The sequence below is a fragment of the Lepeophtheirus salmonis genome, chromosome 1 (assembly GCF_016086655.4).
Source record: "Lepeophtheirus salmonis chromosome 1, UVic_Lsal_1.4, whole genome shotgun sequence".
Taxonomy (NCBI): domain Eukaryota; kingdom Metazoa; phylum Arthropoda; class Copepoda; order Siphonostomatoida; family Caligidae; genus Lepeophtheirus; species Lepeophtheirus salmonis.
This window is the reverse complement of record NC_052131.2, coordinates 42,915,634-42,941,106: the sequence shown is the minus strand read 5'-3', so window position 1 is coordinate 42,941,106 and position 25,473 is coordinate 42,915,634. Positions and strand designations below refer to the sequence as shown.

General features: G+C 32.8%; 3 protein-coding genes and 1 long non-coding RNA gene across 6 annotated transcripts in view; 1 reads left to right on the top strand and 3 right to left on the bottom strand.

Annotated features, from left to right (window-relative positions):
• Positions 1 to 9,073, top strand: part of nan (transient receptor potential cation channel subfamily V member nanchung) — a 36,903-nt gene extending 27,830 nt beyond the window's left edge. For all 3 annotated transcript variants that reach the window (XM_040725257.2, XM_071893307.1, XM_040725263.2), the window contains 2 exons: positions 8,220 to 8,345; positions 8,803 to 9,073. In XM_040725257.2, coding sequence (XP_040581191.1) covers positions 8,220 to 8,345; positions 8,803 to 8,982 — 306 coding nt within the window. In that variant the 3' untranslated portion in view covers positions 8,983 to 9,073. The remainder of the gene's footprint in view (positions 1 to 8,219; positions 8,346 to 8,802) is intronic.
• LOC139907152 (uncharacterized) lies at positions 8,653 to 9,245 on the bottom strand. Its single transcript, XR_011783556.1, has 2 exons — positions 9,067 to 9,245; positions 8,653 to 9,007 (listed from the first exon to the last, which is right to left on the bottom strand). It is a non-coding gene; the product is annotated as an uncharacterized lncRNA (long non-coding RNA).
• Positions 9,246 to 9,269: 24 nt separating this feature from the next.
• LOC121129560 (uncharacterized) lies at positions 9,270 to 13,022 on the bottom strand. Its single transcript, XM_040725280.2, has 3 exons — positions 12,757 to 13,022; positions 11,882 to 12,427; positions 9,270 to 10,196 (listed from the first exon to the last, which is right to left on the bottom strand). Exons 1-3 carry the CDS (start codon positions 12,988 to 12,990, stop codon positions 10,038 to 10,040), a joined length of 939 nt encoding a protein of 312 aa, XP_040581214.1. The 5' UTR covers positions 12,991 to 13,022; the 3' UTR covers positions 9,270 to 10,037.
• Positions 13,023 to 18,555: 5,533 nt separating this feature from the next.
• Positions 18,556 to 24,886, bottom strand: LOC121129522 (ankyrin repeat and BTB/POZ domain-containing protein 2). Its single transcript, XM_040725246.2, has 6 exons — positions 23,807 to 24,886; positions 23,166 to 23,739; positions 22,131 to 22,568; positions 21,596 to 22,067; positions 19,985 to 21,525; positions 18,556 to 19,284 (listed from the first exon to the last, which is right to left on the bottom strand). The coding sequence occupies exons 1-6, from the start codon at positions 24,204 to 24,206 to the stop codon at positions 18,843 to 18,845; spliced, it is 3,867 nt and encodes a 1,288-aa protein (XP_040581180.1). The 5' UTR covers positions 24,207 to 24,886; the 3' UTR covers positions 18,556 to 18,842.
• Positions 24,887 to 25,473: the final 587 nt, after the last annotated feature.

Sequence of the window (25,473 nt, the reverse complement as noted above, 5' to 3'; positions counted from 1 at the left end):
TAAAGATTGATGGGCTCATATCTGGCACGCATAGCTCTACTGCCCACTTATTAGAACCATCACAGTCTTTGTTCAATATGCCATCATACTCTAGACTATTTTGTGGGGTATAAATCCATTTCACCATTCCTTTGAAGCCATATGAAGATGGATTAGGCATTTTAATCGCTTTAGAGTCTTCACTTAACATCTTAGCAAAGACTGGACTCACAGACCCTAAGATACATTTATGAGCAGAAAAACGCCCACTGGAGTCGTAGGCACTCTCTTCACCAACCAAAAACGTCACATCAGAAAATAGTCCTGACTCTAACAATTCTTCGTACCTTTTCGAAATATTGTTTGTCATTTTGATAAACTTATTTTTAGTTTAGCAAAATAGACAACAATGTAATGTGGCATCAGTTTATATAGAAATAGAATGCATTTGAAATCTGATTGTTTTTTAGATAAGAGTGATCTTATCATTTTTAGATTAAATACACGGCTCGATATTTATGTATTTGCAAATTCACAGCCTACATGCATTATAAAGTTAGATGATTTAGTAGTCACTCCTATCATACGTATAATATCAGTAGGTAATCAAAAATTGATAATCTCATAATTTTGATTTGAGGATTTAGACCAAATGAAATCCTCTAGAATATGATGGCATTGCACATATGATTGAGGATATGAGATCCATCCTTGATGAGTTCATTTGTATGTGTACTTGGAAGAAGTACTTCGACTCAGTTCATGCCCCTGATATCTTCAGATGTGTTCTTTAGAATATTAGAGTGGCTCTCAAGGAATTTTTTTGAAAAATAGTGCTCTTAAGATCTCAAAATGATCTTTTGTATAAAAATATATACTACAAAATTTAAGAAATATTTAGAGGTAGTACAACGAACTTATTTATATATATATTTGGTACTATTCGCAGTACCTAACAAACATCCTATAAATTTTCATGTCTTTCTGACATTGAATTGTTGATTTAGGGGAATAGTTGTTATAGTGATTGTTTGTTTTTTAGATCAGGTACTCATCTGAAATATTTATTTTATTGTAAGTGCTGTATTGTTATGTATTTTGTATATTTAAAAGGAAATATCCCGGGTTTTTTATTTTACAAAAATCATTAAATATGGAAATTTTAGGTCTTTTTTCTTTTTACAACTTAACATTCATTCATTTAAAAATAATTTGAACTTACCTTTTCTCTATTTGTCTTTATTATCAAATGTTTTTATCATGATGTGGGTGTGGTATGTAGTATGCAATTTTGAATGTTTATAAGAAGAATTGATTTCATAATAACTTCTAAATTCCTACATGGAATCATAAGCCATAACAAAATAAGTTTCAATGTTCACAGTTCTAGTACTGTGTACATTGAAAGACTCCCATATTTATCGATATAAACAGTTGTAATAAAATACAGAATAATTAATAAGTGATAATGAATATTCTTATGAATGGATCTCAGATTTACCAAGTTATAATTAGATATTCGAAAGACACCGTTCATATGAATATCACGGCGTTACATTTATTGGACCTCACAGTCTCTTTTCCAAAAAGAAACAGGGAAAATGCTCCAAAATCAGTAAGTGGTATTTCGGAAATTCTTTCCAACTTTGGAGTTATTCTAAAATATTTTTTAGGAATTGATCAGATTCTTGATATTTAATTTAATATATAATTAAACCAATCAACGTTCAGAACACTGCTTATGGGGGTGGGGGGAAGAAAATGGAATGTTGATAAAAATAAAGAGTATTTTTTTATGTTTGTGAGGTAATGCCGTAGAATAGGCACTGTTGGATGTACAAGTATAGCCACTGGAACGCCCTCTATCCAATCAAAACCTGACCGGATATCAAATTTTAAACACTATGCTGAGGAAGTCGAATTTCTCTCTAAAAATTCAAATTACTCATTGGCATCATTTTCTTGTGAATTAAACTTTGCATTGAGCTTGTTTTTTTATTTTTCATAATACTTTCAGTCATAAGTATCGTTTAAAATCCTATTGAGTTTTTCCACGATACTATCACCGTGCACCTGCAGACCAGTCGTGCCGGACTCTAAACAGTCCCTATACGTCCAACAAAATATTCGTTTCATCTCTTTATATCTATGTATCAATTATTTCATATCTCAGATCAATTTTCTTTATTCCCTAGTCACATATGTAGAACGTTATATCCTTGTACCAATCTCTAACAAACTTCATACTTTCTACATTCTTCAAAGATGAATCTTTAATCATTCCATTAAAACCACTCAAAATTTTGAGTGGTTCATACTAATTGAATAATAGTGATAGAGTGAGCATATATCCAATCAGGGACGTTGTTAGCTTCCATCAATAGGCTCCTTATCCCTCAAAAAAAAAAATGATTATCCATCCTATTTTTAATAATTGTTGAGACCCCAATAATTATTGAATTGTAATTTCATAAATTAAAAGAATTGGGTAACTCCTACCAAATGATTTTGTGCCTTTTTATTGTTTCTTCCTAGAAAAGGAAAAGTTGCAAGATACAATATAAGTAACAATTTATTTCTTAAGGCATTTCTTTCTCTATGCGGGAGACCTTAAAAGTCACCAATAAGGCTAACAGGTATCAAACGACGATAAACTATGTTTTCAAACTTTACAAGCTTGCGAATTAATTTTATCATACTAATTTAGGTGTGTTATAGTCAACACGGCGTTACCTCACATTGATAAGAAATTATATAGTATATTATTACCAGCTTTCGATTTTTCTGATTATTTTTGTACTATTAGTGTTCTGAATTTTGATTGGTTGAGTTCCAATAAGCACTCCTTAAGCTGTGAAAAATTTATAGATGACATAATTGTTTAACTACAACTAATTGATTACCTTTTTTGCTGTTTGTTTGTTGTTGTTTTTTAGGAAGAAAAAATAAGGAAAAACAATAAATTTTCTGAACATGTCAATGAACTAGGCAAATCTTTCCCATGTTGTCATCTCATTTAGCTTTTCTATCCAATGACACGAATTCTAAACGAAGATCCTTGATAGTGATGAAAATCAGGAGAATCACTTTTTAGGGCGCCCTTTTTTTTTGAGTGTTCAAACTAAAGATGGAATTTTATTTTCTTCAGTTGCTCCTATTATTATTTAATTCCTGAGGAGTGAATTTCCTTTTTTTACTAAAAACAAAATTAATGATTGATATATACGAAACCAGATTGAAGTTTGTATGGACTCATAAAAAATGGAGTAGAATTGAGGACCGGAATCCTACCTTATTGTTTATTTCAATTCCCCCCTTTTCAGCACTGTTTAAAGCTGATCTAAGTAATTGTCAGGACAGCCTCCTCCCAAACATTCTTTAAATTGTCAGGGTTACGGTCTTGATGTCCGGTTTATTTTTTTTTAACATTCTCATTATGCTCCTGAATAGCATTACTAGTCCTTGATTTATATAGATCACTATATAAATTAAACACATATGTTTTAGTTCATGATACAGTTCCTAAGTCAGCTGTTTTAAATCATACATGAAAACAACTCAAAATGAAAATAAAGGGAATCTTTGTTTATTTTAAAATCCTAGTCGTGCTCAAGGTTTGGCAATGAGAAAATTGCAGGGCAAATTTATTGAGTAACTCTTTCTTTCTTTTTCTGATGACGTCAATGAGAACCTTGCTTAGATAAATTTAATACATAAAAAGTAAAAAAATGCAGTTTAAAAGTTATCAAAGAAGCAGTTTCTGGACATAACACGCATTTAATCATATATAACCTGATAATGATGAATTTATTAAAATTGAATATATCAATTAGTAGATAACTTCTTATTAAATCCTTAATTTATTCTACTAAATTGTTACCTTTTATTATCTTATTTTACACATGCATAGTTAGATAAAATATAATTGTATACTTCTTATCTATCAATTGACTGAAGCATTGGATCACACCTCCCAAAGTAATATGATTGGATATATTTTTTTTTTTAATTTTCATGAAAATGATCGTTACTCCAATCTAGACTGCAATTTTTTTCATATAATTATTCTACTTTGAAGTTATAAACTTCATTTAGCAATTGCGATTCAATGGGATCTTTGAGTTCAGGCGTATATTAACATGCCTGCAATTTCTTCGTTTAATTTGGTCTCCAATTTCCTCTTATCTTTTTATGAATTAGCATAACTTTTTTTATTAATTCCAAACTTTGTGGCTTAACCAATTATCTTATCTCTATTTCAACTATTTCTTTTGAAATGTTAATAGTATCATTTTTGGATGATTTAATTCTATGGGAGGAAAATGAGGTTTTGATTTAAAGCTGATAACTTCCATATTTTTATATTGTACCATTCAAACCCATGGATAACTATTATACAGTCAAACTTAATATGTTTAAATGACATAAATTTTTTTTTTCATGACAATTTTATGTATTGAGTCAATACAGACTACTTAACCAAAGAAGTATACTATGGGTTTCACCCATTCCTTACGACAATTAACTAGTCTATATTTTTATAGTTGCTGAATAATAATTTGGACTGAGATTATCTCTTCTAAATGTTTCCTGTGAGATCTTAAATTATTCATTGATGGACAAGAAAACAGTTTACCAATTAACATGAAGTTGGTTGATAACTTTTAGATTATTCAAGCCACTCACAATAAATTTATTTAAGCCTCAGCAAGATGATCCCTTATTAAATAGTACTCTACAACTTTTCTTGAATTACAGTTAATTTTTCGGGTATATTAAATATTAGATTGCCTAAATTGGGTAGGGCCATTGTCCCCCGTCTCCTACAACTTAATAATATATATAAATAAAAAGTTTGAACTTTTACCATGAACAATTACATTAATGTAATACAAAATTGAATAAACAGTGCTTTATTAATTAGAATTAAATGTGTATTCTAATTAACAATAAATTTACTCTATTTCATTAATTAGAAAGTTCATAAATATTTTAGAAACTTTTAATGATAGGTAAAAACTTTGAATAGCTATAAATTTACATTTATTTTTCCAATTGATTCCTTACTTATTTTTGATATATTTAGGGTTTTTCAATTATTCACTGTAGTTAATTCCGGTATTTGGGGTCCAAATGACGTCATCAGTTATGCTAGTAAATTGTCAGTGAGAACTGAATTTTTTTACTGACTAACCCTGTTATACTAACAAGAGTCGTACTTATCCTGTATCCAGCAGTATTTAAAAGGATAAATAACCTATTCAAACGATGTTTCACCTTTACTGATATCGTTTCTACATATGATTATAATAATCTTCATTCGTTGTCATTTTCTTTAATTTCTCCGCTTTTTTAGTTGCTATTGAAGTTTATTTATAAAATATCATAAAAAAACTATGAACAGCAAGATACTTCTAAGCATGGACGACATTTTAATGCGACATATACCCCCGAAAACATATTTTTTAAACTTTAATCTATCAGATAAATACACAAAATGAACTTCTAAAAATGGAGATTTCATTTTGAATTACAAATGGAATATTGATTTGATTTTACTTTCATTGGAACAAATATCAAACAAAATATCCTGACAAATATTAGTATAAAAAAATTAAAATTATAAAGATATTTATACATTTTGTTTGGTAATTATATATTACTTGCAAAGGGTACCCGTGTTGCAGGGTTTATTATAGTAGGTATGTTACAAAATATCGATTTACGGAGAGGGAAAATCCTGCAAAAGGCGTTCGTGGAAGTCCAAAAGTGTTTTGGAGATTCACATAGAAATGGTAAATTTTTATTAGTTAAATGGGGGAAATCAATTTAACCTCATTTATTTATAATATAGATAAATTCTTAATCTTTTACCCATTTTAAAAAATAATTCAATCTGATGTATTGTTTAATCGCACCATTCGGTGGGAAATAAGTAATCTCACGATAGTCTTCAAAATTACGAATTTAATATAATGAATAAAATAAATGATATAATGGTTGTTAATAAATTTATCTATCTAGTATCTTGTAAAGTTTCCAATCAATTTGTCGACGCAAAGTACATAGGTTTTATCCCGACATTAGCACCTTCAATCTATATTACTACACAATATCAAAGTACTTTATCTTATTATTATTTTTTATTTATTTTCAATTGCATTTATCTAAAACTAACATCTTTATAATATCTATTTGAAAGGTCTTGGAGGGGTTTTATTTACTATTTTGTGGGCTTAATTTAATTATTTATAATAATTAGCCAATAATTTCAGTATATTTTCTCAATGGTAATGCCATATGTCTAGTGCAGTGTATTATAAAAATAGATTTGGTTTACCTGAATTTTTTTAATAGGGAATCTATCTCATGTATTCAAACTTTGATTTGCCAAGAGGAATTGACCTATTCTTCTCTTTGCCTAAGCCTTCCTGTTTTTTTTTCTTATTCAAAAGTTGGCTGAAAATATAAAGATTGTAAAAATACTCAAAAGATTATAAAATCGAAATCAGACTTCACCACGAAAATAGATTCGAGATTATTACTCCATATATGATGCATAGATATGGTGCCTTGTGAACATCACTATTTTCAAAAGAGTTTGAATAGAAAGAAATAGATCCCTTTTGTTGGGTTGAAGAGATTGGGTAAACAGTGTTAACATTCCCTAAAAACGGCTCATAGGGAGACTCATCTTATCAATAATCATATGATTTGATAATAGTATCCCCAAAAATATTATTAACTCCTAAGTTGTTTACGTCAGCTGTTGATTTTCTACTTCATTAGTGTTCGGAATGTGGATTTGTCAATAACTCTGAACAATTCCCTACTACTATTATCGGGAAATAAAGAATAGAGCCTTTCCATATGACGTCACAATTTTGATGTTGTCCATTATGTGAACTTAAACAACCAAGTTTTTTAATAATGAAAACCTTTTTTTTCATGAATATTAAGAAAAATAGTGAACTATTGGATGCCAAAATGGAATCAACAAATAGAAGGACTTAAGCCTCACTGTCTATAAACTTTTTATTCCTATATTACCCCCTTTTATTATAAACATGACCTTAAAGTGTCCAAAAAATCATATTTCCGTGTTTTAGATCAAAAGTTAGTATTATAATGGAAAATATATATACTTTTCTCTGATTACTTTACTTTTCTCGTCCCTAATCGATGAAAAAATTGTACAAATCTAGCTATTTTTAAGGTTTTTTAGTAAATATTACTTTGATTTAATTCAAATATCACTGTTTATCATTGACATCAAGTAGTATTCAATACAAGTATTATTTTTTTTATTCATAAAGCCATTTGATGGAGTTTTATCAAGGTTTATTGGAAATGGGTCCATTTTATGTAATAAAAATATCAACTTTGAGCCCCCAGATGGCAATTACGATGCTATGTATGACGTCAGTGAAAATGCTCTATAGCTGTGAAAAATTAGTTGAGATATATAAGAAAGGTCATATCTTGACTAATGTATTATGAACTCAAAAAGGACAAATTTATTCTCAAATTAGGCAAATATTTATAACCCAAAAAGTTTTATAATTTTCATATTGACCAAATAAATCAATTCTAAATTTTTCAATTCACGAGTTGTTTTTTTTATAATTCACTTGGTTAATTTTTGTGAAAGTGACAAACATTTTAAATAAATTCTCAAATTGCGTTTCTCAAAAAATTAAGGTTAAATATTTTTGATTAATAGCTTATATAAATTTTTCTAAACAGCATATGTCACCCCTCCAAGAATATCATGTCACTCAAATACCATCTCCTAAGTTGTATAATTACTATTAAATATAATTATTAATTATCCATTTTAGATATAAGGAAATATCAATAACTTTTTACTTTGTAAAATGTGAATATATTAATTTTCAAAACATGAATCATAATTCATAGCCTATATTTCAAAAGAATAATAAACTTATTAGACTTTTGCTCCGGGCTCTCAGATAGGTGGGAATCCCGGAAGTACTTGGATAAAAAAATCAGAAAAATGTGAGCCCTTTAAGGAATGTGACTAGGATTTTTCTTTTGGAGGTTGATCTACCGATAATTTGGTGGAATGAACTGTTTTTAGAAAAATAAATCCTAAAAAAAATTAACCTCTGTAAGACAAAAATTCCTTCATTTGGGGGAGGACAACCCCTCCATCCCCCCCCCCACAGACGCCCCTATATTCTAATCCATTATTAATATATAATTTACACTCTTTATAGTGGGCTCGAACAGTACTCATAGTGGAGAGAGGTATTTCATCCAAAGAACGTCTACGTAACCAAAACATATACTCAGAGAGGATGAGCACTGGGAAGAAGGCCATGGTAATGAAACAGACAATGTCGGTAAGTATACAAGTCATGTTTAGCATGGCCATGGACTATGGTATAAATAATTGTTTTTAGTCCATTCTTTCTTTCTTTTTATTTTTTTTTTCGAATATGATTTTTTTAAAGAAAATAATATCGTACAGAGCCTTTATTTTTTAATCTTAAATTATGGGATCTAGCCCCCAATGCCATCTTTTACGACTGCTACTGTTCTGTATAAGGATGATCAACTTTCTTTGCTATTAGTAATAATGTTGTGTCGATCCTTATTTAGGACTTAAGGCTCTAGTTCAATCCTAAAACTTAATTATAAAGTTCGTTATTTTATGACGTCCCTCAACTTTATTTCTTCTTTCTTTTTTAAATCAGTTCTAGTAGCGACAGACCGAATTACCGGTCCTAAGACTGGACTGACATAACACTAAGTACTAACAATTTTAATTAATTGTTGTTGTTTTTTTTTTAACAATAGGAGGATCAATTGGAAGAGATCAAGGACATAATCGAAATGAAAGTATCTCATCGAAGGAATATTAATCGCCGAAGAGATAAGTTTGGCTATGAGTCAGACTCTCTAATTGGTCTGGATCTTGCTGACGCCAATGTTATTGCGCCTGATGCAGCAGAGGACGAGGAAAATCCATATTCATAGACCATGTTACCACTCCACTGTTCCACTGTAACAATGATGAATAATAATAATTAAAAAATCCATTTCATGGTTCACATGACTCACTGATTATCCTCATCAAAGAAATAAAGAAACACAACCACCACCGTCACCAGTGTACCACGACCGTGGAAGGAGGGGAATTAGTTACCTTTTCCTCTATATAATAATTATGTAGCTAAATAATATTTCTCCGTTTCCCACTTGTTTCGTAGATACTTTCATTTCACTTTTTCTTTCTTTCTACATAAAATATAATATTAATAATATTCATATTGTAATTATTTTATTTTTAATGTATAGTTTGTTGTAAAATTTGTATGTATGTATTAACACATAAAACAATAAAAATGATTATGATATAAAACAATTAATTCGTTATTAATGACTATAGAAGAAGTACAGAGTGGTTATGATTGATTGAATTACTTATTATAAAAATAAATTGATGTATAAATATATGTATCTAACATTATGACATTAAAAGCGTAAATGAGGAAGAGAGGGAGGTGTGGGCACCAACATGATTGCCGATTTTCATTTACTTTGATGATTATATCGTATGTTGTTTATTACAAAATATATTAATTTAATATTCAACGCACAAACTTATTAGAGCAAAGAAGAAAGAGAGGAGGCCAAAGGAGGAGGAGGAAGAGTAGCAAAGTCAAATAAATTATAAGAAAAAAGAAGGACCTTCCTTCTTCAAATTAGCCCTTCATTAGTACTAAGTAATAATAGTCACAGACTCGCATTCTTCTTCAAAATCTCTAAAGTATTAAATAAGTAGCAAGTATTTATGCCACGTATGTATATTTTGTATATGGAATAATGACGAACGAATGTTGAAGCACAACGACAGTGTCTTTAAATATATGTATGTCGTATGTAGTCTATAATAATTAACTATAATTATTATGGAAATAGTAAGCAGCAACAGCAGATGATGGCCCGTGGATAATTGCTCAGCTCAAGGAATGAATGAATAACTCAAGAGTGGTGAAGACAGATGAATGGACATAGATAAATAGGATCAATCAGTATTTGGGCTCATCGTCTTCGTCATCAGCATGAAGCCGCTCCAGTACTTGTAGCACTTGTTCAACTTTCTTCAAATTACGCAATGTACCAGAGAGCTCCCGACTCGTTTTCTTGGAAGGGGAGACAGGCGGATCGGTGTCGTCGAGAACATAGAGCTAAAAATAAAAATGAGTGACGTTATTATATCTACAACATATTTGGATAGTGAATGAAAAACTGAAAAAAAAAAATCATAAGCACATACGTGCGTGGGCGAACCACGCTACAAATTACTTCCTCACCTTATATTTAAAAAAAAAGAAAAAACGAGTTATGATTACCTCCAACGGTTTCATCAAATATATACATATATATAAGTACAATGATAAAAAAAACCTGTCCTTAAAGAAAATTTATTTCTTTCATGATTTTTTTATTATTGTTTTTCCTTTGGTTATGCAACTTTCTAATGTACAAGGTATGTATGTACATATCAAATATTATGTAGTTGCAAGTGAAATAATCTGTACATACTCAAAATTAAATAGTATATTAAGAGTTTGTACCTATTAAATATTTAAAGGAAAAAACTCCCACAAATTGAAGAAGATCCAAAAGGGGCAATAAATTAAATAAAACAGAAATATTATATGATTAAAACTCAAGAAATGAGCTCGTCCTCAAAGGTATACCAAACCAATGTGTACAACCAACCAAACAGCGAAATAACATGCCCCTTCCTTTAAAAAGCACACACATGCTTCTAGTTATTAAAGACGTATACACCCTTAACTTATATTAGTCATTAGTAATAAATGGCATCGCCATTCTGCAATACTAATTAATTTAAGAACAAGAACTAACATTGAGAGAGATTATACATTAAAATGTTTTAATATAGAAAGTATTTATACCATAAAATGTGTAATTATAATTCTTCTAAGACCTTGAAGAGACAAAATGAAAGAGAAAAAGTAATGATGAGTCAAGTTTTGCTTCAATTAAACAAAAAAGACCAAACACACATACATCAATGTGCAATGGATCAATTATTGTTATTATTTGAGTCATGATTCAAGCATGACTCATGGCTTAGATATTTTGCTAATAAGGGAAAATATATGTATGTATTATTAAAAATCATTGATTATGCATTTAAAAAAATCGTATTTATTTTGGTCATAGAAAAAAGGGGAGGAAGAACCCTTCTAACGGTTTCTACAACGGGATGCCTCTTGACTCATACTCAGTAGTATCTCTGTAATTATAATCTCCTTATTAAAATCAATGAAAAAAATGTTAGGGAGAGAAAGACGGACATTTTTCAGGGTCATAGGAGTGAAGCACATTGTTTTATCAATAAATGTACATATATATATATATATAGGTATACAAGAAATATAAGACTAATCAATTTCCTAAAAGAAAATTTTATAGTAAGGAAATATGATCTGCTGATAAATCTATAATAATAATAAATACACGACATATAGAATCATATAAATAAGCAGATTAGATAGATAAAAGAATAATTTCACTTTATCCCCCCCAGCAGCTCTCGTATTATTAGGAATATTCTTTCTTTATGTATGCATATTATTTGTGCATTAAATAACATACAAACAAATAAGCATGTACATGCTGCATGCAAGCCACTCTGCTTCCTCCTTCCCTTCGACCACCACCACTTTCTTGACCTATTTCCCTCCTCGCCCCCCTTCTTCAATCTCTCTCATGAATATCTATGTAGCCATAGTAATAAATATAATGTTTTCTTCATGAAAGGACCTATTAATGGGAGTATATAAATATACACACTTACAATACGTTATGCACAACTAAAGAGGTACTGCTTCCTTACCAGTGTATCAATAATAGAGGACAACTCCAAATCTGACGTCCGAACCTTCTGAAGAAGATTTTGGGAGGAAATGCAAAGTTTGGTTGAGACCGAGAAAATCGTGGATATGACTAAATTATCCAATGCTTCTAACTTTTGATGACTCTTGGGTGTTAGGCAAGACTTAGCACCACCTAATCCTGAGCTCAGACCTGTCGCAGACGATAAACGGACGGTATTCGATTCAGAGGAGGAGACTCCTCCACCTAATTCAGTTAATAATTTCCTTGACTGGGATTTATTTGCTCCTAGAAGAGAACTTCGATTCTGAAGAAGATGTTGTTGAAGCAATAATTGTGAAGAGGAGGAGGTGGAGGGAATTCCATGTACACCACTCCCTATTTGACGACTGGAAATATTTTCATCCAAATCCAATGATTCTAACTCTTCTTCTTCTTCATCGGACGAAAAATTAATAAGAGAGCTAGATAACTTTAACTTTCCACCCTCTGGATAATGGAAGCTAGCTGAGCGTGGAGGCATCACGGATGAGTTTGAATTTGATACCTGAAAGATGCATAAACAATTAATAATAAAATATAAATATGAGATTATGCATATATATTTAGTATGCAATACTACATTACGGAAATGAGTTTCCTCTAGCTACACAATGACTCCTTACTTTTTTTAGAAAAAAAAAATTAAAACAATCAAATCTTAATAATCTCATAGAACACACACAACAAACTTAAACCATTAATGGGACACAAAAGACAAATAAACAAAATAAAACATATGCATTTAAAGATTAAACCAAGGAAAATAAAGAGAAAAGAAAGATTTCCTAGTGTACTATGTACAAAAAGATTTGAATTCAATCTATCAATACATACTTTAAGGCCTTGTAGGGAGTGTAATGTTCTTTCATTTTCGTAGTCATCCGTTGTACTTCCTCCATTTGAATGATTATTTCTGTCAAAATGTCTTGGCGGCGAAAGAGTAGAGCTGTTCACATTATTACTATGAGATGCAACCTGCTGCTTCTTCTTCGAGTTTGCAACAGCTTGTAGGGGATTGTAATTTTTCCGACGTTTCCATGCTTGAAACTCAGCATCCTTACTCGACATACTAGATGTAGAACGACCGGGGCCATTAGGATTACTGTTTTTACCACTATTTTTTTTTATTTGAAGAACCCTTGCCCATATGAGAGGAGGCACTACTCTGTTGCCTCAATGCTGCTCTTGTAATTCGACCCCCTTCGGATGTTGTACTTGTGATGCCATCAGATGAGGCACGTAATTTGGACGGTGTACCGGAGAGAGGAGTGGGTCTATAGTTTTTCCTTCGTTTCCAAGCTTCTAATTCAGATATTTTGGCTATTTCCTTGGGATCCTGCGTATTTTTATTGGGAGCAGAGGATCTTAAGAGTCTTTCATTTTTAAGAGAAGAGGCAGTGCTGAGATGAGAGGGAGCGGTGGAGCTTTTGTTGACAAGACGTTTGCTTTTTTTTATCGGGGACTGATGACTCCTCTATCCGAGCCTCCATGGCATTCACAAGAGATAGAGTATCTTTGAGTAAGTCCTCTGTCTCTTTGCTGTCATTACTATTATTTGAGGAAGGCAACCGGGGTAATTTACGTCGAAATCGACAATTTTCATCACTATTCTCGAAGGGAGGAGGAGCATTTGGGGATGCATTATTTGAAGTAGTAGTCCGTCGTTGTTGATGACGAATTTTTTGCTGTTGACGAGCCTGCTCCTCGGCCCATCGAGATATCCAATCCTCGTCTCTCGAAGTGGGTATTTTTTCATCATTCCAGGAATCTTCCTTTGACTCTATTTCCTCGTCATCGTCAATAGTATAGGTCCCAGTGTCACTTCCCTCATCATCATCCTCTACTTCTTCACCTCTTCTTTCCTTATTCATGTCGAGGGGTTTCTTAGATGAACATGAAGACTTTTCCGTTTTAGAGCACGTGATGCGGTTTTTAGGCAATAATTAAATAAATAATAAATTCAATGACTCCAATTCTTTTGAGAGAAAAAGGTTGGATTTTTTAAGCGTTAGGTATGTGGGTATATTTAAAGGTGTGAAAGTTTGCGAATGATTTGAGCAATTTTATTTTTCCTTTTGAATTTAAAGAAATAAATATGCGAAGTGACGAATAAAATAATATATATGAAGAAATTTGCAAAAAAAAAAAAAAGAAGTAAAAAACTCGTATTAATGATGAAATTTGACTTTAAAATTTTCTTTTTCCACTTGTACATAAATAGTTGGGATTCCTGAAGAGAGCTAGAATATGAGGATTTAAATGTAACTAATATTTAATTGTAGATAGAATATTTACTAAAAAAGAAACTGATGGAAATCAAATATTGACTTAATGGAATGTGTACCTACTGGTAGATAGTATTCAATAGAAAGAGTTACGAGTTAGATGTGGACTATGGTATATATATGTTGTATCAAAGTGAGAAACATTTTTGGAAAAAGTGTCAAATGGAGAGAAGAGAGGTTTAAGCTTGAGTGTAAGGAAGACGTCATCTAACGTCACGAGATTCATTTACTATCAATCTGACATGGAAAATACAGAGAGATGTATATAAAAAGATGGATAGATTTATAAATATAGAAGCATTCTTTAAATTGCTGACAAAAGCATTCTTTGAATTGAAAAAGATGTTGGGAATTATAAGAAAATGTCTTGGGGGACACTTTTCAAGGATCTTTTCTATTATGTATGTCGGACAACTTCCAACATAGAAACAAAGAGAGGACACTTTTGTCGGAATTGGAGTCATTGGAAAAGTGGATTCTACCGAGAAGCGTGTAATTCCATCTTTGAGACAGAGAACCCTCTTATTGTTAGTAGTGCAATTGTTATTGTTATTTTTTCGATCCTCTTCCTCCTCGTTGGTATCGTCGAAATTCACTGTGAATGCAAGAGGACTCGTACACGTCTTAATATCAACACCAGAGTCCACATTCTCCGTTTTAATAGGGGACATTTCTCCGATGTTCGTCGAACAATGCGACGACGACATCATCCACTAAATACTACTATGAAGCAGAAGGAGAATTAGTTACACAGTCAGCTAGAGATGACTTGAGATAGGAGGGAGGGAGATAGGAAGGAACGAGGAAGGAAGGAGTGCGTGTCGTGAGCTGAGCCAGTAGTGGAACCTAGGAACGCACTACTCCTAAATATAATAATCATAACAACAATAATAAACTATTTTAAAGAAGGCTCCAGCTGGAATGAAGGAAAGAAGTCAAAGTCAGAGAGGAAAAAAGAAAAAGGAACGCACAACACGCACTATCTACCTGAAAAAGCGGGCGCGTGAGTCAAATAGAAAGAGAGAGAAACTTGTTTCATTTATTTAGTAAATAAATAAATATAATATAAATATTTATTAGGTAACACATTTTACACATTGAAAAATTCTGCATGGACGATGGATGCTTCTGTTGAATCGTCGAAACGTCCAACTAACATGTCCTCCTTCCCAATATGAAGCGCCCTCTAGAGATGTGGATTTAATATAATATTAAAAAATAATACGTACCTGCTAGTGTTGAGACTCGGTTCAAGACTGATTTTTGATTCGGTTCGGTCTTATGTGATTTTTGCTGGACTGATATTTCGGCTCAGACCCTTACCTCCGACCGAAATTTAATAGTTTTCAAGTCGTGGAACATCATCAACAATTCATCGATAGAATCTATCTCAACTCTAGACCGAATTTTAAATGGGACCGATTTTATTGTAAGATCCATCCAGAGTAATTTTTTCTTTGGTATCGATCTAAACCAAATTTTTCATTAACACCAGTCACGACCGAACTTCTATCAATTAGTTCGGTCCATAACTAAAAGACATAACGGTCTCAGACCGGTCTATGATTTTCAGACCGAAACCTAACACTAGTAGTACGTATACGGCACACACTTTCATCAGGCCCTTGGAGATTACATGTTTTACTTTACGTATACTAGTGAGTAGTGACTACGTGTTTCCATCGGCATCTACATTAAAAAGTCATACATATATATATTTCCAACAGAAATTTAACCATCGATGGTTTTTTTTTGCTGCTCTCCAGCCATCTCAATAACGAGAGAGGGAGGTATTAATAATAATAAAAGACAATTAATTATCATATAAAATTGCGAAACCAGGCTTTTTTTTCCTCTTATCTTTTTTAAAGTTGTGTATGAAGTATACAGAGCGTAGAAGGTCGTGAAATTTGACTTGTAAAGAAAATAAGATATAATAATTTAAAATAATGTATTCTAAGGATATTATTTATAGAGAGTTTGAAACATTGTAAAATTATACATTTGGATATTTAGAATTCATTCCCCCTCGACATGTAAATGATATATTATGTAGGTAACCATAGGTTATAAAATCGTATTGTAATGATGGGGAAACGTATTTGAGGTTATGTGAATATTACTTTTTGATAAAAAATAACAAAAACCTTGAACACAAATCCTCAAAATCAACTTCTTCCGTCAAGTTATTAATAATTTTATATATAGAGGAGACCGAGACCATTGCAAGATTTAGTCTTTAAGTCAATCACTCCAGGAACGTCCACAATGGGTTGCCCTCCCCCCAAATTAAGAAATGTTTTGAATACAAAATTTTTGAAATTTAATTTTTCAAAATTTTTGTGAACAGCTATGGATTTTTGATTTTTTTCCCCAATTTTTTTTAAATTTTTTAAACAGCTGTGGATTTTTGACGAATTGGTCCCAAAAAATTTAATTTATTGAGAATTGCGGTGGACTTTTGATTTTTTTTTTTCGAAAAAATTAATATTTAATATTTTCCCAAAAATTTAACTTTGGATTTTTTTCTTTAAAAGATCTAATCAAATTTTAACACTACATACTTAATTCCAACGGCAATTATTGCCTTATCCTCAACTCAAGTACTGAAAACCCTTTATTAATAAATATTCATCTCATTTTTTGTTGCAACTCGTACAAAATCGCAACTTGTACACAACAAAATATATGATATTATATTTTATTGTTCATTTAATAAAACATTAGTACATGTAAAACTCAATCTCATTCACCATGTAATAAATTTTGGATCACATTTGGTCTTTGTTTCTCAATGTGTGGCACTCCATAAGTGTTGTTGCAATCATTGCTCACACCCATATTATATTAATATGTTATTGACATTGTAGTGTTAATAGTATCGCATCGAGAGCAGAACAGAACGTTCCTTTTTGAAAACATTTTTTTTTAAATTTAATTCTTTGAGTTTTTTTTAAGAAATTAGTATTTTCCTTATAATGAAATCTCTACTCACGTACGTAGATAATTAATACATTAAATGAAGACGATGCATTTCTTTCATATCATTAATAATGACGAGAGATTAATTTCATTAAAGCATTTAATAATAAAATATTTAGGCTTGTATTACGTAGGTACATACTTAGATATTAATTGCGTAGGTATGTTAACATACCTAAAGTATACGCCAACAACTATTTGAGACAATATCATGTACCTAGATACATGATTAATTATATAATAATAATAATAAATGGCTTGTTTCTTTAATAATATATAATAATCATATTGAATGACGGCCGTGTGTTGAAATTGAATGAAGTGACTCATTTGAGAAGGTGCATGAAACCCCGATTCGTAATTGGAAATTTGAAACAAATATGCATGAACGAAACTCCCCCTATATTGTTACTTATAATTGATACGCGGTTTATTTATTTTGATATTGAATCCCCTATATTATTAAAGGATCTAATCTTATCTTCTAGCTTAGTCTCTCTCTAGACCAGTGGTTCCCGACCTTTCAAATATAGCGACCCATTTTATATCAGGCAATTAGGAAACGATCACAATCCTTAAAATTTTTATTACTTATATATATATACATTCTTTTTTCTGCAAGAAACTGTCATATATTGGAACTATGAATTACATATTATTTATTCGTAACATAACTATAGAGTCCGTTAATTCTTTATCGGAGAAGAAAATCGCCCGATCGCCAAAATGTTTGAGGTAATTAAGAAGGCTCCTAGAACACTTCTTACGGCATTGTCGATGCTTTTGAGTGATGAATTGCCTCTCCTACAACCTCTTTGACTTCTACCCAGCAGTCTTAACAATTATTGACACGGTATTCTTACTTTTCTCACAAAAAACTTCAATTAACGGCCCCTTGACATTACTGTTGTCACCCACAGGTTGAGAACCATTGCTCTAAACTCTTGTCAAGAATTGTAAGTAATTAAATTGAGGGGAAAAACAAAAAATAGTTAAGGAGTGTAAAATTGAATATTGATCCTCTCCTAATTTGACGATCCTTCTTTTTCATGAATGATTCAAACACCTATTTTTGTTTCAAGGAATGTATCATAGGAAAATGTGAGCTTCCTTAGCACTACCACATCAAGTAATAAGTAATTCACTATCAAAACCTCAAATCTATAGTTGCTTATATGATGTATGTACTTGAACCTGAATTCCCCGTTGTAATGACTCATGCCACATATTTACTTAAGAAGTAAAGAAAGTAAATTATCCATTAGACTGTGGTCTCTCACTAAGCAGTGAGGGATTACCATATACTTATTACAACATAGTATTGGAAATGTCGCATTATGTATATAAATCGTATGTACACACATAATTTTAAATATGTTGTATAATTCTTATTATACAAATTTGCATTTCTATAAAGAACATAATATTACATATTTAGAAATATATCTGAGAGTTATTTTTAAAATGTATCATCACGCCTCCTGATCAATTCAAGGATGATAATCGAGTACATTGTACATACAAGCAGACACATAACGATCAAGAATCAAGTGATTATAATTATAACAACACCGTAAACATATGTATAAATAATTAATAATCATAACAATACAAAGAGGAAAAATATGAGGATCGTCACTAAATGAGTCTTTTCTATTTCCCTACTCCACCACTCCTCGTAGACGTCATTCTCTTTTGAAGAGTGCTCAAGAGCCCTGAGAGAACATCATGACTTTGAAGCTTTTTCCCAAAGATAAGTCGTTTCACGGATTCATCATACGTTAAAAGAGCCGCCATGTTTTGAAGGAGAAATCCTTCACAATATTCGAGAAGACTATTTGCCGAGTATACTTTTGCATGGATATAGTAGGAAACGATGTTATCTAAATCAATGAGATCTGCACATCGAGCTTCACAAGTCTCGAGAAGACCTGGCAATTGAAAGAAATTAGCTGCAGCCATGAGCTCTAAAACATCAGATGGTTTGACTGAAAGAGACTCGGAGCCACCATTGTAGAGATAGACCATAACTAAATGAAAGATGTCGTAACGGATATCATTGATTTGTAAGACTGGGGGAATCCCTTCGCAATATCTGAAATAAAAAAGGAGGCAATTAATATTTATTCCGACGCTTTTGTCCCCCTTGACCCTGCTTCTTTCAAGGGATAATACAATTACTTAATCAAATTATAATACATATGTATTATTAAGGAGCTGGATTCCCCTTTTAGTAAATGTATAATAAGGCATGTATGAACAACCTCAACCCCTCATGTACTCAAAGGAGATTCCGTATTTAATAGTGGCATAAGTAACTGACTAAAGAGTTATTTAACTCAATTAAGGGTGAATCACTTTCATTAAAGTGGAAATGAATAAGAAATCTTTATACTGCATATAGTAGAATAGCCCATGAATTACATATAATAATGAATAACAATTGGCAAATTTTAAGTGCATCTAGTAGAAGTAGTAATGTGTATGTAGTATATTGCATAATATACCCATATAAATATTAACGAAATACACTTTCCCACTAACTCCTAATGGTACTTGATCATCAATTTCGTCATCATCTCTCCAAGAAAGAAGTTATTATTAAGCTTCATGGCAAAAGTGAAAATGATGATAAGAATCATAGATGTACAAATACGTAGTGATATATCAACCTATGTATGTACGCGTTTCTGAACATTTGAAAATGTCAATTGACATATATTTTAAGTCAAGTTTGATTGATGAATGGAGAATTTGATTGAATACTACACATAAAGGGACGGGTTTTCTTTTACCTGGAATTAATCATAGATTGAAATCGGCTCGAGGCTGTAACGAGGACTAATTTATGTGCATAGAATATTCGGCCATCCACTCGAAATTGTACATCGCTTAACTCCGGATTATTGACAAATTTAGGATCAATTCTTGGAGCAGGCGTTGGAGGTGTATTGGCAGGATTCGAGGATGATGAATGGGTTGAGAGAGAAGAGGAAGAGCGTTTGCCATTCATATTCACAGGAGTATCAGCACCTCCTATATTTGAGGATCGGGTAATTATTGGACTTATTTGAGAACGTCCATAGCAGGCTGAAAATATATCAGCCAAGAGAAGGAGAGTTCCCTCTGACTTGCAGTTTCGAAACATAGAGAAGAGAAGGGAGAGACCCTCTTCAATAAAATACTTGGAGTTTTGTTCGTCGTGTTGTTGCCACTCGGTTAAAAAGTCCTGCAATAGTTCATCCAAGTATCCCGACATTCGATTACTGCTACTATCAATGCCCGCAACACTTAGGAGCCACGTATGAAGTGTCCAAGGAACACCCATATTTCTTAGATCTAATGTAATTTCCAAATTACCTGACTCAGAAGCGTGATACATGGCTTCCTGTAATTTCTTAATGTGTTGTTTACTCAACTTATTTATGAAGCTCTTATTGGCAGGATTTGAACCTGGATCACAGGGTTTCGTATTTTCTTCAAGGGAAGTGGATCCCTCTGCAAGGATCTCTTCCAAGGAAAGGACTTGATTTTCTCCACCTGAATGAAGTGATGACTCAGGAGGAGTAGTTAAGACATGTGTAACAAGAGTATGCAAAAGTCTCCGATGTCCATGTATTGCAGCAACAGATACTGCAGAAACACAACCGTCTTGAGACACAAGAGTCAAATTGTCGACAGAATCCTCATCTGCCGTGTAGAAGGGAGATGCACCATGAGCTAATAGAAGCTCAGCAATTCGGCAGCTTCCATTACCAGCAACTAACTGAAGCGGTGTCTCTGTCGTTGTGTTAGAGCAGCCCTCAACACTTGCTCCTTTCTCTAGCAAATATTTGACAAGACGAATGTTTCCTGTTAAAGCTGCATAGCAGAGAGGACTCCACTTTCGAAATTGAGTATGACTATCTACTTCTGCCCCAGTTTCAACCAAGAATTTCAATACGTCAGTATCACCCTGTATTGCCGCTAATTGTAAAAACGTATACCCCTCAGAGTTAGGAGTGTTTAATTTAGATCCAGGGCCACCTGGAAGCATTTGCAGAGCGTGAGGAATCAGATCTCTTCTTCCAGACAAAAGCATTTTGAAGGCAGTATCTAATTTAACATTATTAACATATTGAAGTTCGTCCAATAGTTCTGGAGGGGAAGAATGAATGGCAGAGGCAAATGGAAGACGTATTGGATAATCCATTCCTGGTAGTAGAATCCTTGCCGCTTGCATGACATCATTTTTATCAATTAGTTGAGCTCCTCGATGTTCACAAAACACACTTGAAACACGGACCCATTCCATAAGAGGGGGAAGAACCACATAAGGCCGCTCATAAACCAATTCCTAATGTCATAATGAAATGTAATCTTGATTCATTAAGTAATTAAAATAACATTATAATATTTAAATATACCTGGATAGGAGCTCTTCCCTCTTCTCCAACATACTCAAGTTGTGAACATCTCATAAAATGATAGAAAGCATTCAAGGCTTCTTGCGACCAAGACAGAGGCGGTGATTTCCTACCAGATCTGCGCACTGAATTTGGAGCAGTGTTCCCTGCTCCAAGATTACCGTACAGATTTGTGATGAGACTCACCATTTCTTCTAGCTCCGTCACTGATCCAACACATGTCGTTAAAAGGATCTGATCCAAGGATTTCCCTGTTTTAGATTTGTGATTGTTTAGGCCGTGTAAGGAAGAGTCACTCGAAAAAATGGAGGGAACAACTAGTGTTCCAGAAGAAGTGCGCCCAATACCTAAATGAGCATAAGGTTGAAATAATCCCCAATAGTCTGGATTAACACTAACAGCTTGTTCAAGGAGAGATGCGGATAAAAGAGGTGTGCTTGCTTTGTTCATCAAAGAAGGACTACTATGTTGACTAAAGGGATACAAAATCAGAGTTAATGAAATGACATACTTAAGAAAATATAATATTTACTACCTGGTGTTGCTGCTATTGGTATTATTAAGGACAGAGCTATTGGGAGAGGACTCTCGTGATGTGTTTTTTGAGTGGTACTCATAGCAAAAGAGAACAAGTTCCTCGAGAACACTCTCAATAGCTGCAGTCAAGTATATAGCTGCAGTTTCATGAACAAACCTCCCTAGTTTGACAAGAGTCATCCACTGATGCACTTTTCCAACTCTGAGTCTGAGACCTGCACGAGCTGACTTAGTTTGTCGAGTTGCATCGCCAGATATTGCAAACATTGCAGCAGCTCTAAGACAAGCTTTAATGGCAGACTTGGATGATGATGGAGATAATGTTATCTTTATGGCTGAAAGAATTTCCGCTGTTCCACATTTTCCAATAGGCTTGGAGAGTCGTTGAATCTCTCGAGATAGTCTAACAAGAACGCGTTGCAAGTAGTATGACAATCTATAAAGGAAGAGACAAAGGGTTAAATGATTTAATTGTAAGTATGGTCATTCCAACCATAAGTTACAACTACATAATATAATTAGTAAATATTTAGAGACCATCTGGATACGAAAGTAAATTAAAAAGAGCTCTCCCATAAGCTCGTTTCATATCCTTCCTCCTTAAATGAAACATCAATTATATAACTTTTTGTTAGATATTTATAGTCTTAAAAAAGTGAAACTTCTAATGAGTTATATTAGAATCAATGATCCGTGTAAATTTTCACTACCAATTACACAGACAAATAAAATGTGAAAGAGCTAAAAAGAAATATTTTATGATAATAATTGTGTTCATCAAAGACCTGACCCATCTAAACAAGAAAAATAATATACATTTATAAAAATCTCTATTTCACCCATAGGCGGATGATGACTTGATACAATAAACAAGGCAAAAAAGAAATATGCCGTGGAAATATGTAATGTAGGTAGATTTTATGTACACATGATATAACAAATGAGTAGAATACAATGGGTCTATCTTGAAATTCTAAATTAATTTTGGGAAAATTACAGATTTCAATATTTTAGTTAAAATAACTTAATATACCTCGGTAATAGATCCAAACTGATTCGATCTTTGTTCCCATTTCCACGTTTCGGAAGGGCTGATCGAATATCATCATTGTTCCATGGCACTGACTGAAGTTCTACAAGACGATTGTGACTATCGATCCATACAAACTCATCTCCTGCTGAAGTAACGGTTGTGTTGAGGGTTTCCTGACTTAAGACTTTGCGTTGAGTCTTCTTGCCAGAAGGGTTACTACTACTGCTATTATTGGAGGCAGTTGCAGCAGATGTGGCATTGGAATTGGGGATGTGACGGGAGTATTGTGTTTTGTCAGAGTGCCGTACGAGAAGAACATTCGTTGATCCATCATCTAGATCCTCGTCACACTCGTCCTCGTCAGATGACGATGAACTAGATGAAGTAGAAGGAGGCGAACCCTTTCCATTTTTCTTTTTCTTTTTGTTAGAGACAGTCATCTGCTCAAGGGCGGCCTTTACATCAAGGAGACGATTTGCTTTTTCTAGGGTTTTACTTAGATCCTCCTCATGATGAGATTTGTCGAATGAAGATTGCTTTCGTTTGGGTTTGTATTTCATGAGACTCGACTTCCCTGAAAGAGAGAGGGAGATATATGAAGATTGGGGGCTGTGATGTTGAATAAGGTTAATAATGTTTACCTTGAGTTATGGATGGGTGTTGATGCGTAGGAATTGAGCCAGAGTATTGGAGCTCCTCATCCTCGTCGTCATCGTCCTCTAGAATTTGATAGCCAGAGTCCGCAATACTACAGGAACGATCAATCATTACATTCGTAACAAATCCTTGGTCCTTAATTTTAGAAGTTGAGTTATCTCGTTCAGGAGGGGTCCGTTCACATACATATCCCGGTGAGGGTTTGACAAAACCACTCAACTGTTTATCACCATTGGGATCATAGATATTTGGTGCAAATGGTGCACGAAGAGGAGTTGGACGAACAATTTGATGTTCTGATGAGGGAAGAAGGTTAGAGTCCAGGAGTATCCTCGGCGTGATGATGGCATTATGTTTGATGGATGGAGATCCTTTAGACGTCATTGTCAAATGACATACGTAATATAATAATTATATCATAAAAAAGAGTCTGTAATTTTAAGTATTAATTAATAAAACAAAATACACTGCACTTGTTAAAGACATGAATGTAAAAACTCCATCACCCCGGTCTCAGGACTAACCAAGGTTCGACTCATATCGACTACTGAAATCTTCCACCACTACGCACTAAAATAACAATAATAACTTTGAAGGAATTCAACGGGCCAGCCGTAGGAATCACCTCTACTACTAGAAGAACCACCACCGCCTATGTACATACATACAAACCATGATGGTTTATTTTTAAAGAGAAACATCCTACACTTTTCCAACTTCAAAGCCCTTTCAAGGAGAATGGAGGAGGCAGTATACAACATAAGTAACATACTCGAGTACTCAGCACGTGTCTAATATTAAAAGAAGAAGGGGCTGAGGTTTAAATCCATGATGATGTCTATTACATGCATATTCAATCAATGGGCTCTCTTCTTTGCATGCATAGCGTATTTTTCTTTATAGGGGTGATATCTTATGCATGTTACTTTCCTACAATATATATTTTGTTATTTTTAAGAAATAGGAATATAATACCTAATAAATATAATATTTGAACAAACGTGAGGTAGAGTACATAGTTTTAACTTCTACTACTACTACTACTATTCAGTCACTCATTGCCAGGAGCAGGAGCTGTGTTTTTGAGCGTGATGGTAAAAATATATAAGAAAGAGACAGGTAGATTGAAATCATTATTCTCCCCACACCTGTAGAGTCTCTAAAATAGTGCTCAATTGTACATATTTTTATTTATGAAGAGGGGGAGAAAGATTCTACAATGTACCCACTATGAGTATGTAAGGAATGTGAAGGGTTAAACATTCTTATATATATTATGCTTCATGCAGCACATACCCATGTGGCCATGCGTATGGACGGTGCAAGATTTACTTGGTTACTCATAGAAACAAAATAATGTACTAAGGTACAAATCAACGTACAATTTTTGAATATTTTTCCTACATCATATTTAATAATATTTTGTTCTTAAGAAAATTGTTGAGAAATTTACGAGGATATTTCCTATCTGCATAAATATTGTGCAGAGGTTTATATTTATGTAGTTCCTCTTAACAAAATGATTTTATCCTTAAAAAGAGGAAATCTGTATTTTCATAATTCAAGGTCACACTTCATCTCATTACAAAAGAATGTCTCCGGATAATATCCGGACAAAATCTTTGGTTTCCTTGTAAATAGAGTTCTTACA